The sequence below is a fragment of the Protopterus annectens genome, chromosome 1.part0, assembly GCF_019279795.1.
Source record: "Protopterus annectens isolate FY-2018-M chromosome 1.part0, PAN1.0, whole genome shotgun sequence".
In the NCBI taxonomy this organism is placed as follows: Eukaryota; Metazoa; Chordata; order Ceratodontiformes; family Protopteridae; genus Protopterus; species Protopterus annectens.
In genome coordinates this window covers 646,066,923-646,084,896 of record NC_056725.1, presented here as the reverse complement: position 1 = coordinate 646,084,896, position 17,974 = coordinate 646,066,923, and the positions used below count along the sequence as shown (strand labels likewise).

Sequence of the window (17,974 nt, the reverse complement as noted above, 5' to 3'; positions counted from 1 at the left end):
TCTGCTTAGTCCGTATGCCAGTGTATTCAGTTTTCCAGGCAGGAATTGGGCTTGTAGTTGCACTTGGTAGCTCAAGGCCATGTTCTACAATGCCATGGCTAGTCTGCAGAGGGGGTAGGAATGTGTACCTCCCTGCTTGTTTATGTACCACATAACCGTGGTGTTGTCCGTCTTTACCATGAGTTGTCCTGGATGAATGTAGTCCTTGAAGGCTGTCAGAGCATTCTGTACAGCTAACATTTCTTTTTGACTATGTAGGTGCATTTGATTTGGGCTCCATTTGCCCTGAATGCATTTCCCTGCCATGTGATCCCCCCATGTATAGACTGATGCGTCTGTAGTAAGGGTTTGGGCGGCAGGGGCTAGTGTGAATGGCAGTCCCTTGTGTTGGTGGCAGGTCTCTGCCCACCATAGAAACTCTAGGCGTAGGCAAGGTATGATAGGAATCATTGTTTCCAGGCTGTGACAATGTTGACTCCATAGACTTTTTTAAGTACCATTGAAGTTTCCTCATATGCAGTCTTACATATGGAATTAGAAGAATGAAGTAGGCCATGAACCCCAAGGTCTGCAGTATTTGTCTTGCAGATAGCAGGGTTTTTGTGGCCACTTGTTTGAAGTAAGTTACCAAATGAATTTGCTTTTCTGGCTAGAGGAAAACCATCTGGGCAGTTGTATTCAAGCTTGTACCCAGGAATGTAATCTGTTGAGAGGGTACCAGTTGTGATTTCTTTTCGTTTATGGTGTACCCTTGACAAGTTAGAACCCTTTTTACAAACGCCAGATGATTTATAGGTATGGCCTGGTTTTCTGCCTGAATTAGACAATCGTCCAGGTATGGATATATTTGAATATTTATTTGTCTGCAAAATGCAACTACTGGAGCCAGGCACTTTGTGAATACCCTGGATGCAGCAGACAAGTCAAAGGGCAATGCAGAGTACTGATAATGCAAGTAGCCTGCTTTGAAGCGTAGGTATCTTCTGCAAGATTCCCTGATTGGGATATGCAGGTAAGCTTCTTTTAAATCTAGAGTTGCCAACCAGGCATCCTTGCCTAGCATAGAAAGTAACTGGTGAAGAGTCAGCATCTTGAATTTTGGAATGTCCAGAAAGGTGTTTACAGCAGACAGGTCCAGAATTGGACGCCATGATTTGTCTTTTCTGGGTACCAGGAAAAGCCTGGAATAGAAACCTTGACCCTTTTCCTCTTCTGGTACTGGCTGAATAACCCCCATGTTTAAGAGGGGAAAGTACTTGTTTCTGTGCCTCTGCCCACTGATTTGGGTGTAGGTCTGACCACCCACTTGGTGTTGGCAACGTGTGGAAATGAAATCTGTATCCCTGGGACACTATATTTAAAACCAGTTTGTCCTCGGTTATGAGTTCCCAGTTTTTTGCATGAAGAGCAATCTTCCCCCCAATGGGGCAGCTAAAGGGTAAGTGCTTGGTAATTTTAAAGGAAAGTCATTGAGACTGTTTACTATAGGGGGTGTCTTGTTATTTCCAGATTTGGAAGTGGAGGCCCCCCATTTCTTAGTTCTGAGAGTCCCTTGGGACTGAAACCTGGTGCTTTTGGTGTGTCTGGGTTTGGCTGGAGTGGATCTGGAAGGAGCTGGAAAGGACCAATTCTTAGTAGGCCAATGCCTACTAAATCTTGCAGGTTGCACTTGTAAGAAATCTTTCACAGTTTGCAAAGATTTAGCTTTATCTTCCATCTTTTTAGAACTTCTTCAGCCTTATTGTCAAACAGGCAGTCCTGATTTAAAGGAGCATCCAACAATTTTGCTTTAACATGATCAGGCAGAGATTGCTCCTTAAGCCAAGTATTCCTTCTAAAGCACAGACCTAGTAACAGCAGCCCTGCAAGAGGCCTCTAAAGAATTAAAACCACATTGCAAAGTATGTTTTCCAACTTGTTCAGCTGAATGCAATAAATCCTGTAAATCTTTATTTTCCACACAGTCAGAAATTAACATAATTTTCTGTTTAAGCAGTCCCATAATATGCTGTTGATATTTTAGCATATGAAATTGGCAGTTTAAAGTCCTGATTGCCAAGGTTGCAGAAGTATAAACCTTTTTACCCCATCTATCCAGCGCCCTGGAGTCTCTATCAGAAGGGGTAGGATTTTTAGCAGTAGAAGCCTTAACACATTTGGGGCCCTGAGAAATGGTTTCTTGGTCTGCAACAGGATTTTTGAAAAGGAACTTGTGGGACTCAGGAACCCTGTAGTATCTTGTCAGGTTTACTAGGATCCGGAGGCAGGGAAACAGGGGCCATACTGGATTTTGAAAACACATCATCCACAATGTCTAGTACAGGAGGTATAGCCAAAGGCCTATGCTGAGGTAGAAGAAGGAAATTCCTAAGCCTCTTTTTAGACTCTGAAAATTCCTGCCTTTCCCAGTGAAAATGCTCCCTTAAGGTATGTAAAGTTTCCCCAAAAGAAAAGTCCTCAGGGGGGGGAAGCAGAGGGTAAGAAAGGACAAATCCAGGTCATTGGAAGAATTAGAAGAAACAGAGTCCTGATCAAAAGATTCATAGTCAAGTTCAGTCCTAGGCCTCTTAGAAGGAGGGGGCTGACTATCCCCGATAAGAGTAATAAGATCTTCAGCCATTTTGATCACTTGTTTTTTAGGCATAGGGGCCTGAACATGTGGCCTGGGCGTTGGTTTTTTAGACATAGATCGAGATTTAGGCCTTAGAATAGAAGATGGAGTTGGTTTAATATGCAAGTCTGTAGGCCTGAATACACCCTCAGAAGCCAGTGCCTGCACAGCGGCTCCAAACCCATCCAAGGTAGAGATATCCAGGAGTTCCATAGGTGAAGCATCTCGCGGCATACTGGACTCAGAATGGGTCTCAGTAGAGGCCTGCGAGTCAGAAGTAGTGGGCATCAGGGGCTGTGAAAGTGCCTCAATGAGTAATGGCGAACTGGCGACTGGCTTAGGAGAAGCGTCGTCGGCAGTTTTGGACCTCGATGGCCTGTCTCTGTCTTTTTCTTTGCATTTTTTCAGAATTCCGGTAGTCGGATGGTTAACCAACGTGATTTCTGGATAATTAAACCGGGAACCGAAATATTTAGAGGCAAAAATGTACCGACAACGGATAGTGTGCTGATTAAATAAAGCACAAAACCGACAGCAAGGTACGTCGTGGTCAGGGCCTAGGCAAGGAATACAGTACAAATGAAAATCTTTATGAGGTATTTGCTTCCCACAAGTAATGCAGTTATTAACTTTCACTGACATCGGTAAGGAGCAAGAAAAAGTTTCCCCAATGGGGTACTTAGCTTTAAGTTGAAGACTTCAGTTCTGAAACTCGAAAAACGAAAATTTCAGGAGTCAGCCGTCCGGCACTTGCATACTGCTTCGGGCACCGCACGGCAAGAAAGACTGATGTAATGGCGTCGGCTGCATGTTTTATACCCCTGGCAACCTGACGTCATGGAAGAAGGGACAGCAACCGACGCAGGACCCAAGACTTTGTTAATCAGGCCGACTGAGGGCAACCTGCCAGCAGATTACCCAAATGTAATGACTGCAACAGTGAAACACGAAGAACATCAGTAAAGAACATTTACTTTTTTTTTTTTTTTTACTTTTGTTTTTTAAGTACAAACATAACCATGTTTGTTTTAAAACAGAAGGTGCAAGAGACTAAGAATGCCTAGTTAAGCCATCCCTGTAGCTTCATACCACTTGAAAGTCAGGGAAAGTAAAATCTAATGCAAGTACAGTCTTGCCACACCTTACAATTCCAGATCATTCTGTTCACTTATCCCCCTTTTCCCCCATTTTCTACATGGACTTGGTGTCATGTCAGCTGTTGCCACCACTCTCAATACAATGTCACCCTCCTGCCTTCGAGGGTCATACCAATCACAGGTTTTCTCTTGCACAGTCTATCCACGTCTTTGCTGGACATCCTCATCCAAATTTTGAACAAATCTTTTGCTTTCCTGACGTGTTCTAGAACCACCGTAATATGTTCTCTTTGACCTTCTCTGCAACTGAAGTTACTCTGAACTTCTGCTCTGATGTCCTCAAGTTTCATCTGTCCCACAGTGAGCATCCTTCTACCAATCTCACATACTTCATCAACTCTTGCTTCCTCTACGTCTCTGCTTTCACTACCCAGGTTTCTGTACCATGCAGCAGTACTGGTCATACTACTGTTTAGTACTCCTTACTTTTTAGCTTCTTTGACATTCTTCTCACATACTATCCTTGGTACACTGTGCCAGTTGGCTGCAACCCCTCCAGTTCTAACTCTGACCTCCTTATTCAGACTTCCATCACTTCAACCACCTCCAGATAAATGAAGCTGTTAACATGTTCTACTATTTTCCATTCTACCTTAATTTTCACCTTCTGATTCCCTTATTTGCCACCATGACAAAATGTCTTGCTTGTACTCTGTTTCATCCCATTTGCCTTCAGTTTTGCATGTCACTCCCCTATTGTTTGTGAAGTTCCTGCTCAGAGTTTGCTTGTAATGCCACACCATCTGCATACAGCAGCTTTGTTAATCTGTCCCCTCCAACTTGTTTGCTAATGTAGTCTGTCACCAATATGAACTACAGTGGACTCGGAGCTGAACCCTGATGCTCCCCCCACTCCCAATGGAGCCCTCTGTGTGTCCAAACACTGTATTTACTTGTGTCATTCATTCTTTGTACATGGCCTGCACTATCAGTGTTTCTGTTACTTAGAACCATGGCACAGCTGCCCAAATCAGTTTTCATGGGATCTTGTCATATGCTTTCTCCATGTCTAGGAATGCCAAGTTGGACTCTTTCCTCATATCTAGCTTCTTTTCCTTTATTTGTCTCACTACAAACATTGAGTTGCTTGTGCTGAATCCTTATCAGAATCAAAACTGCTCACCTCCCATCTTACTTTCTACTACTCTGTGTTCATTTATCAGTCACCCTCTGCAGCAGTTTCATGCAGTGTCACAGGAGAGGGATACATCTTATACTGCTCAAACCTGTCAACGTTTTCTTTATTCTTGTACAATGGCACTAGAATGATTACTTTCCAGTCATCTTGGAAACAAATCTCTCTGTACTGCTAGGAACGTTTTTCCAGAGTAGTTTCTCCCCTAACTCACACAGCATTTTTAATCTTATCTGCCTAGTCTTTATCTGGGCCTGCTGCTTTCCCTGACTTTATTTTTTTTAGTGTTATTAGTTTAGGGTAGGTGGTTCTTCCTTTTTCATCACTGGCCATGTAAGCAGCAGTACAGCTTCTATGGGATTTTTATTCTAAAGTGGCTGAAAGTACTACTTCAGCTGCCTTTGAGGTCTTGGGTCTTGTATTTTCATAGGTTCATAGGTGTGTACTAGGCTAATGGCCCAAGTGCCTTTACAAGCCTAGCCCACAGAAGTGCCCTGGCATTGTGCCATCCGTTGTTAGTTCCCAGTGCCTCTATCAAGCAAAGCCACTGGAGTGATTCCCGGGGTGAACTTTCTATTTACCATCCATCCACTCGTCAAGATTTTTCTTGAAGAGGGCTAGTGAGGTGCTCTGCTTGACATGTATGGGAAGTCTATTCCAGAGCACGGGCAGTCTCTGGGTAATGAACCTGTCCCTCCAGCATGTTCTGTTGATTGTGGTAATGAGGTTGATGTCTCTGGAGTGTGTGGTGTGGAGAGATTGGGATTTCTTTAGATGTGGCATTTCTAACAGAGCTGGGTCAGACATTGCTTTGTAAGTCATGCAGAGATCTCCTCTTAGTAGACGATATGAGACAGAGAACAGCCGGAGTTTTTTGAGTCTGTCCATGTAGGACAGGCCTAGGATCCTTTTCGTGAGGTAATTTTGTGGCCTCTCCAGCTGTTGCAGGTGTCCAGTGAGGTACATGCCAAATGGGGCATTATACTCTATGATTTGCCTAATAAGGGAAGGGTAGAGAGAGATGATGACCTCTCTTCCTGGATACAAAACCCTTGGTAATGAGATGTGCCACATAGAAGGACTACCACAGTGGCAATGTGGTGGTCGAAGGAGAGGTTACTGTTAACCTGTGTCCCCAGATCTCTTATAACACCTTCAGTGTTCTGTGGGCTCCCATCGATGTGGTAATTAGTGGGAACTGGAATTTTGGTGAGTAGGTTGTTGTTGGCATCCCTTATGAATAGTCAGATGACTAACTTTTTCATTTTTCTGTCTTTGCCTTGTAACCTGATACAGTCCTCAGTGCCATCTACTGAGTCACTTTCACGAAACTTCGACTAAACCTGATGCCTTGTTCTTTGCTATTACAATTGCTATTGCTCTCAACCTGTTTTAAGCAATCTGTACTCCTTGCCTGGTCTGTCTTTTTTGCCTTCCACTTTATCTTGTACTCCTTTCTTTTATGACTTCCTAGACTTTTGGACTGCATCACCAGCTTTCCTTACACACCTTGTTTCCATACATGGCTCAGCCACATATCTGTTCTAATCTTCGTGCATCATGTACAAATGAAAACCAATTAAGTGGTATTTTAAAAATAAAATGAACAAAAGCGGAGCACTTTTACAAACTAAAATAATAATAAAAAAGTTTTATTTCAAAATGCATCCATAACAATGAAGCACTAACACATACCAAATATTCTTTTTCACTCATAAACATTACAAGTTCAATCCTTCCATATCTGTATATAGAAATACGTTCATACAAGGCATATACGAGTTTCCACAACATGTTTCTTTCATGTGTTTGACCGAATATCCCAACAGCCTTTACGGGTACATCTGTTAAAAAAAAAAAAAAAAAAATTAAGATTACTGCAGTAGTGCCAATGACAAAAGTTGAGACATTTTTCATGCAACTGTGCAGTAGGCTGGTGGAATACAACTGGAAACAAATAAAATACAAAAATAAAAAAAGCAGCTCCTTACCTTTTAATTACAATGTTTAAATGAAGATGTCATTCACATACTAAAAGCAGCTCCCACAATTCATGAGGAAATCAAAACTGCCTAATGCAGAACATGTTAAGAAGCACAGCTCTTTCCAAGAATCATAATGTCTAAATCTTGCTGACTAAAGTAACATACTGCCCTGACGAGGGGCCTCTGCTGCCATTACCAGCTATACTACCTGGGACATACTGGGAAGTGGGCAAGGCACATCTTGCAAAGCAGTAGGTACAGCTCTCCTGCTAATAAGAATCTTATCCCCTACACTCAAGATGAAGACAGCATCCCTTTCCCAACGTTAAGGTCTCAAATAATTTTTAACCTTTTTTTGCAATTCAGTCTCCAACATGTGTACTGACAGTAACTCTCCCTACCCCCCCCCCTCCAGTCCTGTCACCAACACACATTATTTACAGAGTAAACAACTTCCACATAAAATTTAGAGGGTACACACAACTTCCACACTGCGATCCAGTCTCACCACATTTCCAAATAAAAACATTTACTTTGCTCTTCCATCCCTGGCACACCAATTTATTAGCCATATCCCCCAGGTGTAGTAGTTTGCAACTAAAAATCATTACTTCATTCCACCATCCCTTGCAGTGCAGCTCTCAGCATACAAAATGAATGGCTACTCTCACCATCTCCCTTGATGTTCTGTCCTTGAGGCACACCTATATCACACCCTTCCCATGTTCTATGCTGGATAATTCCATGACACACAGAGTTAATGTGCAAACAACTTACTCCTCCTGCATGCATGGTAGAGCCAGTTAAGGTTAAAATCTCTACTTCGCAGTCCCGTCCCTAATGCAGACACAATACAAAGTATTCCTCTTGCTCATCAGTACTTGGAGACCATAACTGTCAATAATATAGTCTCTCCTACTCTTGAGTCCAATCCCTTCCACAAGCACAGCACAAAACGTGACATGCCAAGCAGCTCACATATGCAGGGTTTACACTCATAAAAATGTGACAATTAGGAAAACCATTTGTATTCTACAATGAGGGTAGCATGAGGCAGACATACAGAATAACTGCTGTGTACAACAGAGCTACTTGAGCAATACTCTCCAGTCTGTACAACTAATAGGGTGCCATGTGACAAATGACATGTCACAGTGTCTATGGCAGCTTATTTCCTCTTCTGCCTATGCAACACTCCAGCTACAGGCAAAGCAGATTCACACATTCCACATGCCATGGTTTTCTAGCATATAGCTGGTTCCTGCAACGTCTACCACCTGTGTAACTTTACCATCTGCTGAAATAATTTGCTTTATGTTGACAGCATCTATGTAGCTGCAGACAGCAGCGGGGATATGACTGGTATCTCCATCCCAAGGAAAGCTACCTCTGAATTGCGATCAGCTGTCTTTTATATGAAGCTGCTTCTCCCATTCATTACACAGAAAAATCACAGCCAAAACTGTAGCTTTGCCAGTTATCTGACTAACCATGTTCAGACAGCTTAAAACAACCATGCCACAATCCTTAAGATACTCTGTCTCAATCATTTTCTAAACCTCAGACATGGAACTTAAAAATGCCAAAGAACAGATGCAGTGAGAAATGAATCGTCTGATTCACAAGGAACTGCACCATGGCAGAACCTAAATTACCAAACATATCTCACACCTTATCTGCAGCACAACTACAGAAACCATGTGATTAAGACTCAAGACACAGCCACACAAGTCTGAAGATCGGGGTTTATGTGTACCAGACATTTTGAAAACAGTCTATAAGTAGCAAACAGGGTAACTCCCTTCTACATAGCTATGTACTAGAGGTTGGGACTGTAATTGTATCCCAACAGTTAATTAATGGAAATAATCACACTGACAGTCTACAATTTATCTCCTTTACAAGCAGGGTGGTTAAAACTGTCTTACCTACTGGCAAACAATATTGTTCCTCAATATTCTCATACATAATGCCGCTCTTCCTATAATGCTAAGTTAAGACTGCAATGTTTTAATGTTTAAAATTTAGAAATGCATTTGCACTGAAATGCCACACACTGCTTACCACCTCTTCATTCCTATTTTCCATGTTAAGGCTCTCCAAATTTATGGCATGCATAATGTCTGAAGAAAAGACTAGTAGCAGCTCATGTGTATTTACCAAATGAATAAATTATGTACATTCAGCACACAAATGTTACTCATCCCACACCTTCACACTAAAATGCTATTTATCTTGTAATGCCCAATCCTAATAGTTTACCTGTACATAAATCATAAATGCGGACTATATTGAACATCACACTATAAAAATACAAAATTTGTGCTTTTCAGGCTTTTTTGTTTAATGTTTAAATTCAATCATTTGAGACAGAACTGCAATCTTCTTCTTCTTCTTTCGGCTTTTTCCCTGTTAGGGGTCGCCACAGCAGATCACCTTGTCCGCACATTGATTTGCAGTGGAGTTTTACAGTGTCGAGTTGCCAGCCCGGCGCCCAACCTTCCACAGAAGGCACACTCACACGCACACCTAGGGCCAATTTAGAGTGTCCAATCCACCTGCAGCATGTCTTTGGGATGTGGGAGGAAACCGGAGCACCCGGAGGAAACCCACGCGACCACAGGGAGGACATGCAGACTCCGCACAGAAGGCACCCCAGCCAAGGATCGAACTGGAGAACCTCTTGCTGTGAGGTGGCAATGCTAACCACTGCACCACCGTGGCCGCCCTGAGACAGAACTGCAATAATAATCAAAAAACAGCATTCAATTTTCAGCCTCTTTTTTTTGTACCAAGACATATTAATTGGCTAACAATGCATGAAATTTTGCCAAGGACTTGTTATTGCTTTCCCAAATCCTTTTCCTGATCTCACCTTTGAAGACCATTATGGAAAGAGGAATCCCTAGTGTGTTTGTCATACAGGCAGCCATAAGAAGTATTTTTATTTGGCCCTAATCCCACTCATGGGGGCTGACAAAGGCTCCTGCTTCATTGCAGGGGCGTCATGTTCCCACTCCCTGACATCTATCACTTAAATGCACAAACAGTACAATGGAGCAAGGTCTGCTGCCCTACCTAGAGGTGCCTCATCCTTCAACACAGAGCACATCAAACAGCTAGAATGATCTCAGGCAACAAAAGTTCAGGTTCTAACAAGTTATATTACAAAAGACTTGCTGTTTTATTTAAGTTTATGACAAGCACACTTGAACCACAAACTGATATAAAAAGCCAGATAGAAGCCAGTAAGATCCACAACCGATTTATTGATTGAGCACTTTCGTCTCACAATAGAAACCTCATCAGAATACCATTGTAACCAAAAACCCCACCTTTTATACATTGTCTTAATCACATAAAATGACATCACTTCCTCTATACAAAAAGTGAACTCACACACAAATACAAATGACTACTTAAAATATATGTGACATCATCATATATAAAACACTTGCAAATAAAATTCTGCTTTAAGTTTTAAAATAGAACGAATAGAAATTGCACTGTTAGGTCCTGGTGCATCAGAGGCACTGCCCCCCCCCCCTTAGACCTTTAATGGATGCATTAGCTTCAAAAACATATCTTATAGCTAGGTTTATTGATAGTCAGCTAAAAAATGTACTCAAAGACTGCCCAAGGATTTTAAAAGATTCCTGGGACTGCTTAGGTAAAATAACCAATGATAAATACTGTGACGATTTAATTTTTGCTACCACTAATATAAGAGATTTATTTTCAGCTATTCTACACGACATGGGCATCGAGTGGTTTTATAGCTTCCTGTGCCAACATAATAATATCAGCCATGGATGCATTCTCACTATTAAGACCTTGATGGAGTTGGTCTTAGATATAAACATTATCATTTTTGAAGGCCAACTTTTTCGACAGTGCAAGGGGGTAGCAATGGAGGCAGAGTGTGCCCCCATTTTCACCACATTGTCTTGTCATTCTGGGTGAAGGAGATTGTGTTTAAAAGTATATACACTGATTATTAGACATTTTACGGTCGTTTTTTGGACGACATCATTGTTTTCTGGAAAGGAAGTGAGGGGGAATTGCACAATTTCCTGGAATTTATAGAGCAGAACACTGAATTTCTGGAATTCACGAGTACTATCACATGGGATACCATCCATTACTTGGACATCACACTACAAAAAAACAGGAACATCAAACAATTCATGTCCAATATTTTCAGAAAACCCACATATTCCAACACCCTCCTACACTTCAATAGTTGCCATCCAGTCACTGAAAAAATCCCTAGTAAAAGGACAAGGGGTTAGGATAGCTAGAATGGTATCAGAACATGATGAATTTGTACATCTGTTGAACATATTAAAAAATATGTTGACAAAGAGAGGATACCCAGAAACATTTGTGGATGGGATATTCAAGGAAGTTGTAACAGAGAATGGGCACTTTTTTCCTCTGTTAGGGAAAACACATAGCAGTGAAGAAGTGGATGTACATAAAAAAGGGAATCACTTTAACAAATCAAGTGTATTTAGATTTAACAACCAGTTCTACAATATCAAAAGGATTTTAACACGCAATTGGCACATATTTAGTGCGAACCCGGAACACCTTGATTTGGTAGGAACATTCCATAAAACTGTTTATAAAAAAGACACCAGCATAAAAAACATAATGGAAACCTACAGAAAGACGAATGTAAGAATGGGGGTGATATGATAAAATGTGGGTTTTGCATGCAATGCAAATATATCTTGGAAGGCAAGGAGGTATATATACCCAATTATGGTGGATACATAATACGGAGCAAGTTCACTTGCAGTAGTAAGGGAGTTATATATCTAGCTAAGTGCTCTCTGTGTCCATGTTTTTACATAGGAAAAAACATCATTGTACTGAGAACTAGAATCTACCAACATTATTATGACATTGGTAGGAATTAAACAAAAAACGCCCTAGCTGCACATATTGGCTAGTGCCCAGGACACAGTTTCAAGTTCACTGTCATTGAGCAAGTCACCTTGGGTGAGAGAGGGGGGACCCTTGAATTAACATCTAGAACTTAAAGAGCTCAGATGGCAAATGAGAACCAATGCCTCTGAGGCACCAGGACTTAACACTGCAATTTCTATTACTTCTATTTTAAAACTTAAAGCAGAATTTTATATGCAAGTGTTTTACATAGGATGATGTCACATAGTATTTTTAAGTAGTTATTTGATTCTCCGCTAGAGCGTCTTCTGTTTGGAGACATGCGTGAATGGGCGTACCTTCGTTAAGGTTGTGCATCAGGGCTGGCAACTCGGCATGTACAAATCTACTGTCAATCATTAGCGGACCGGAGTTCCACTGTGGCGAGCCCTAACCGGGAAAAGCCGAAAGACACAACAACAACATTTGTATTTATGTATGAGTTCGCTTTTTGTATAGAGGAAGTGATTTCATTTTATGTGATTAAGACAATGTATAAATGTGGGATTTTTGGTTACAATGTATTCTGATGAAGTTTCTATTGTGAGACGAAAGCACTCAATCAATAAATCGGTTGTGTATCTTACTGGCTTCTATCTGACTTACTAAAGCTTGTTTACTGGGCTGTTGGGATTGCTACTGGACTATTTTTAGCCACCTCCTGGGCCAAAATGCAAACATGTACATAAGAAGTGAACAGTAAATGCAATACATGTAGATATTTATAAAGCAATCAGACAAAATACATAAACATCTTCAGTACAGAACATAAACAATCACTATAAAGTATCACAGCAAATTAGGCCAGTGAGATAGTTCAGAAATGCACATGTCTGAGCTATGTCATGGACGGGAGAGAAATAGTATAGCTGGAGCCAGGGAGACCATAAAGGAATCTATGCCCCAGGTCAATGCAAAATGGAAAAATTATTCCATTTACTTTCATGTTTTTCTTGTGACATGTTACTGGGAAGTAGAAAGGATTTGTACTAACTGATCTTGGTATGAAGGTTCAATGGCCATCACCAGGACTGCAGAAACCATGCCTTTAGATGAAGGGAAAGAACGTCAACGCAATACTTGCTAGACAGGAGACAGGTGTATGCTGATGGTCTCAAATGTATAAGTTTGTCCTTGAGGTGAGGCAGTGTGAACCATATATTTAACCAAAATTAGGCTATCAGAATGACTGTGACCTTCAGCATTTTGGTTTCCCAAAATGGGATAAAAGTATAAAGTAGACCTAGGAGCCACTGCGGGACCAGTGCCTCTCTGAGGTAATCTCCTAAGGATGGAATAAGGGAAAAGAAGCTCATTCCCCTAACAGCTGCAAATGCAGGAACAGTTGTTCCCCACTGCTTGAAGAGTATCCTGGCTAAAGACAGACTATGGGAACATTGAAGAGCCATCAGGAAACAGCAGCTATGCCAGCCCACTAACAAAATGGCTTTTCACAGGAAGTGATTGGCTATAAGAAAGCAACTGGTTGCAAAGACCCATTCCCAGACTCTTACAGCTTCTCGAGCCAGGGATTACAAGTGGGTTTCCACTGCCTGCTGATAAAAAACACACTGCTCTGGATGTCAAGTGCTCCTAGACGGAGACCATTTTGAATTGCCTGCAAGGTAAGGACTGCCCTCTTCCAAAACAGTGATATGCAGAGGGGCCATCACCTGTAACCAAGCTCTATGGACCACCTACTCTTGGAAATGTCCCACCCCATACTAGAGCAGAAGCAAGAGTTAACCCTCACAACTATGCTGGGAGTTAGAATGAGCACAGTGAATCTACCATGGATGTGATCTTTGCACTTATTTGATATTTTGACCAAAGAGGATCTATAAATTGGTTCCACTGATTGCTCAGAGACCACTGCAAAACCTTCATATAAAAATGAGGTGACGGAGTACCATGTAAATTGAAAAGGATAAAACTTAGCACCTTGAGATAAACAGAAGTTGGAACCACTCGTGGATGAAGAACCTGGGATACTGACTACTGAAGAGAAAACCTGTCTGGCAGAAGAGACCTTCTCCATGACACATTCTGTGAATATTACGGTGTGCAGACACCAGACGAGTCTTTTCCTGGTAATCACTATGATGCCCAAGAATGCTAACAGAAACCGAAGGTACTATCTGGCTAATCAAAGGTAATCCATAGTTGCAGCTGCCATGAATCAATCATTCAGTTAAGGGAAAACCTTGGATTCCTGTAGCCTTAAATGAGCTGTCACTACTACCATGCATTTGGTGAACATCAAGATAGTACAGGTGAGATCAAATGGAGGCTTCCATAACTGATAATGATCAGCTCTTATTCCAAAGTACAGTAACCTTTGAGACTCCTTTGCTAATTTTAAGTATATACAAGCATGTTGAAAGTTCCGAGAAATCAATCTAGTCACTTTCTTGGAGATACAGAGGAATGAAATGTGCCAAGAACATGCAAAGGGGCTCATTTGGAATGCACTGATTTAGGCAATTAAGGTATCATATGGGCTTGAGGGCCTTTATCTTTCCAGAAACTAAACAGAAGCTGAAGAAAAAGCCTAGCCCATACTGAACTAGTAGGACCTCCTGGATGACCCTTTCAGTAAAAAGGTTTCTGGTCACAGGTGGGTCATGGGGAAGTGGTACAGACCAAGGACTAGGCACAGTTAAGGAAATAAAGATTAGTCTCTGGATATAGCCATCCCCATACACTTGTCCTATGTGACGGCCATCCATAAGGACAAGTGGAGGGACAGAACAACCCTGAATGGCTCCAGAGTGTAGCAGCTGGGCAACCCTCAGGGATCAGATCATCAAGGGAAATACCTTAGTACCTCTGATTTTTCTGTCAAGGTTGACCTCCTTTGGGCGGAAATCCATTCAGGAAGTTACCTTGGCCTATAGGCATCTTCCAGATTTCCCATAAGTGAACCACAGCTCGCTATATTAAAGAAAAATTAATGTCACAAGCTGCTCCAGGGTTCTTGTGAATTTGTCAACAGCAGTTTTGTCAAACATTAAAAACATGAAGAATGCCTTCAAAAACTACTTTCACTAACAGTGTAGTGTACATCTTTCTCCACTGCTCTGTGATGTCAGAGTTGGTGTACACAAGTCTGGGGTGGGTGCTTCATCAAGTGAGGCTCCCTCCCTTGGGAAAAAATCCTCAGTGGATGGGTGACAGTAGCTTTGGCAATCATTTTAGAAGATTTCAGTTCAGCAATCTGCTTTACGTGACTCTACATGATTCTTTCTTTTGTGACCTAAGAAATGTACACTGAGGGGGTTGGAATCTGTCCTCAATAGCACTACATACCTTGACGTCCCACTCTTGAAGTTTAGCTTTATCCACCTGACCAAACAGGAGACAAGCATCCAAGTTGGCCTTAGTGCTCTTGGCAAAACCATTAAGCTAGTGGAAGATAATCTACCCTAGTGTAATGCTAGTGCTGGTTGCCCTTGGTGTCCCATATGCCACATTATGTAAAAGACTCATTTAGATGCTGGATAAGAAAGACGGGGTCAACATCTATGAGAGTAGCTCCTTAAGGTCAATAGCAGGGAGAGGAGCTTTTTGTTTTCTCCTCCTGCTGACCCTTACAGAGTATGTCTCCTGAACAAAGTCCCTTTGGAATCTGACAATATGAAATATACACAGTTTATTGCACTCTAGGTGAAAATGAAGGACAAATAAACCTACTTTCCCATATAGTCCAAGATGCATGAGACTGTTTTATGAGCCACAAGGCTCTGAGAGGTGGGAGTTTTCTTCAAGGCAGCTGTGCCTAGTTAATAATGAGGCTGAAGGCAAAGTCTTGTCCAATCTTTGGGCAGCTGAAAGTTCCTATTACATCTCTTTAGAACTGGGACCACCACACCTGGGCTCTTCAATGATGTCTCTGTCATCAGCTTCCCCATCTTACCTGAGGGATGGGGACTGCAAGAAGTTGACTCAGGATTGTCTGGCTTCCTCAAGGATGAGTTCTGATGAAAAGACACTTAAGTGCCCATTCTGCTTTGACCTGGATCACCTGAAGCTAAAGGGAAACCTTTGAAGGCTTATGTCCAGTACTACCCTATGCTGCTTCAAATTCAGGTGATTATATCAGTTTTTAAGGCAGAAGGCTTGAATGAGGCAGTAACTTACACAGTTCTGAGAAATGCACCTCCCCACAAGATACTTCACACATCACGTATCTCGTGAATTGATTTTTCCCCTGCACTTGCACTTCCCAGATTCTTTTGATTCATTTTACTCCTAATTCATAATGTCCAAAGACAATACACCAACCAATCTCTCAAAAACAAACTAAGAACAGCAACAAAACTGTCACAGCCAAAAATAAAATACTCAACTGAAAAAAATGTGTTGTCAGATACAATTCATAATAAAATGTCAATAGATCTGCCACAAAAGCTATAAACTGCAGAAAAGACAAATGTAGCTCATCAAAACTAACCAAGAAAGATATCAAATAATAATGGGTGAGGAAAAAAATCCTAAACTATATTAAGCGGGAAAAATGGAGAAATCTTGCCTTAAATTAGAAGAAAGACAGCTGGGAAGTTAAAAAGGAGCACAATGACCGGATTAATAACTTATGGAAGGAGATAAACACACTTTACACACTTTTTTTTTTTTTTTTTTTTTTTACAAGTCAGATAGCCTGTGTCAATTTTCTCCTATTGACTGACTAGAAGCATGGCTGAAGAGATCTGGGAGAGGGGTCCTTAGCAGCACACTTCATGGGAAAAAAAGAGTGGCATGCTTACCTGGAAAAGTTCTGTCATCTGGGCCAAGTCTTGTTGGCCCTAGTCCTAATGATACAGGGAATGAACTCCAAACTCAGATTATCATTTTTCCACTGCCCTTATAACACACTGGGGATAAAAACAACGTAGAAGAAAAGACAAACAGAAAAGGATGGTTGAAAGCTTGTACCCAAAACACAAATGCCTGCATCCAGGACTGCATGTACAATACCACACTATGCACATATTTACGGCCAGGATTCTACCATTTTCCAGATTCAAAAATTCTTGACACCTGAAAAGTCCACTCTGGTGTACTTAATTACATTCTGACAAAAAAATGAAGATTTGCAGGACATTTTAATAAGAGTTAATTTTCAAGACAGACAACGTGAACTATAGCTTCCTTTATTTTTTCTTACCGTCATTCCAAGAGACCTCAGATATTCCCAAGTCATGAAATAGCTTTGTTGTACACATAGCTGGTGGCCTAATGACTCCAGTGGTAATGGGATCAAGCCTGAAGAAATCACAATGAACAACCTCCAGCCGACCATTTAGATGGTTCTCTAAAGACTGAAAATGAAACAAAAGCACAAGTCAAAACAAAGATGAATTACACTGATGAAATAAGCAGTAAACCAATTTGCTGAATAACCAACTGTTTAATTCTAAATTTTGAAAACCAGTACAAACAGAAAAAGCACCATATACTGCAAGCATACCCTCAGAATTTCCCTTATGTTTACACTACAGTATAAAACATTAACTAGTGTGTAATCAAACACTAAAATAAGATGATGAAAGTAGAACTTCAGCATAAAGAACACGAAATCCTTAATAAATGTATTCCAAGAGCCATAAAGAACAGCAGGATAAGAACTCCACACATTCAAAAATCTTTAAAGACCCAAGTGAGTTGACATTTGTAGAATATCTTTCTGTTACAATGGACAGTGTAGAAAGCACAGTGCCAGCATTCATATACCACCTCTTAGAGTAAGAAATCTGGACAAAGCCTAAAATAATGGGGGGAACAAAGATACAAAAGTAGGGTCATACTTTAAATACTGTCCTTATAAACTCAGAAAGTTGCTAGAACAAGATCTGTCTTAACATGTACTTTCTGAAAGACATGAAATCTGAAACTCAAAATGTATGTCATTTATTGAATTCAGTCTTCGGTGATTTGCCAGAAAAAGTACAGTCTACACTTACCATAAATGTAGATGTTTGAGTGTATTCACTGTTGCAGTCATCACACTTGGGTTATCTGCCTGCAGGTAGCCCTCAGTCGGCCCGAATACCAGAGTCTTGGGATTTCTGCATCGGATGTGGTCACCTTTTCCATGATGTCAGGTCATCATGGGTATAAAACATGCACCCAA

The 17,974-nt window shown here is 41.2% G+C and overlaps 1 protein-coding gene across 2 annotated transcripts in view; it reads right to left on the bottom strand.

Annotated features, from left to right (window-relative positions):
• The window catches only part of TFB2M (transcription factor B2, mitochondrial), a 433,306-nt gene that overhangs the window by 272,481 nt on the left and 142,851 nt on the right, over nt 1–17,974 (bottom strand). For both annotated transcript variants that reach the window (XM_044061929.1, XM_044061932.1), the window contains 2 exons: nt 17,009–17,162; nt 6,599–6,747 (listed from right to left, as the gene is read on the bottom strand). In XM_044061929.1, the coding sequence (XP_043917864.1) occupies nt 6,599–6,747; nt 17,009–17,162 (303 nt within the window). The remainder of the gene's footprint in view (nt 1–6,598; nt 6,748–17,008; nt 17,163–17,974) is intronic.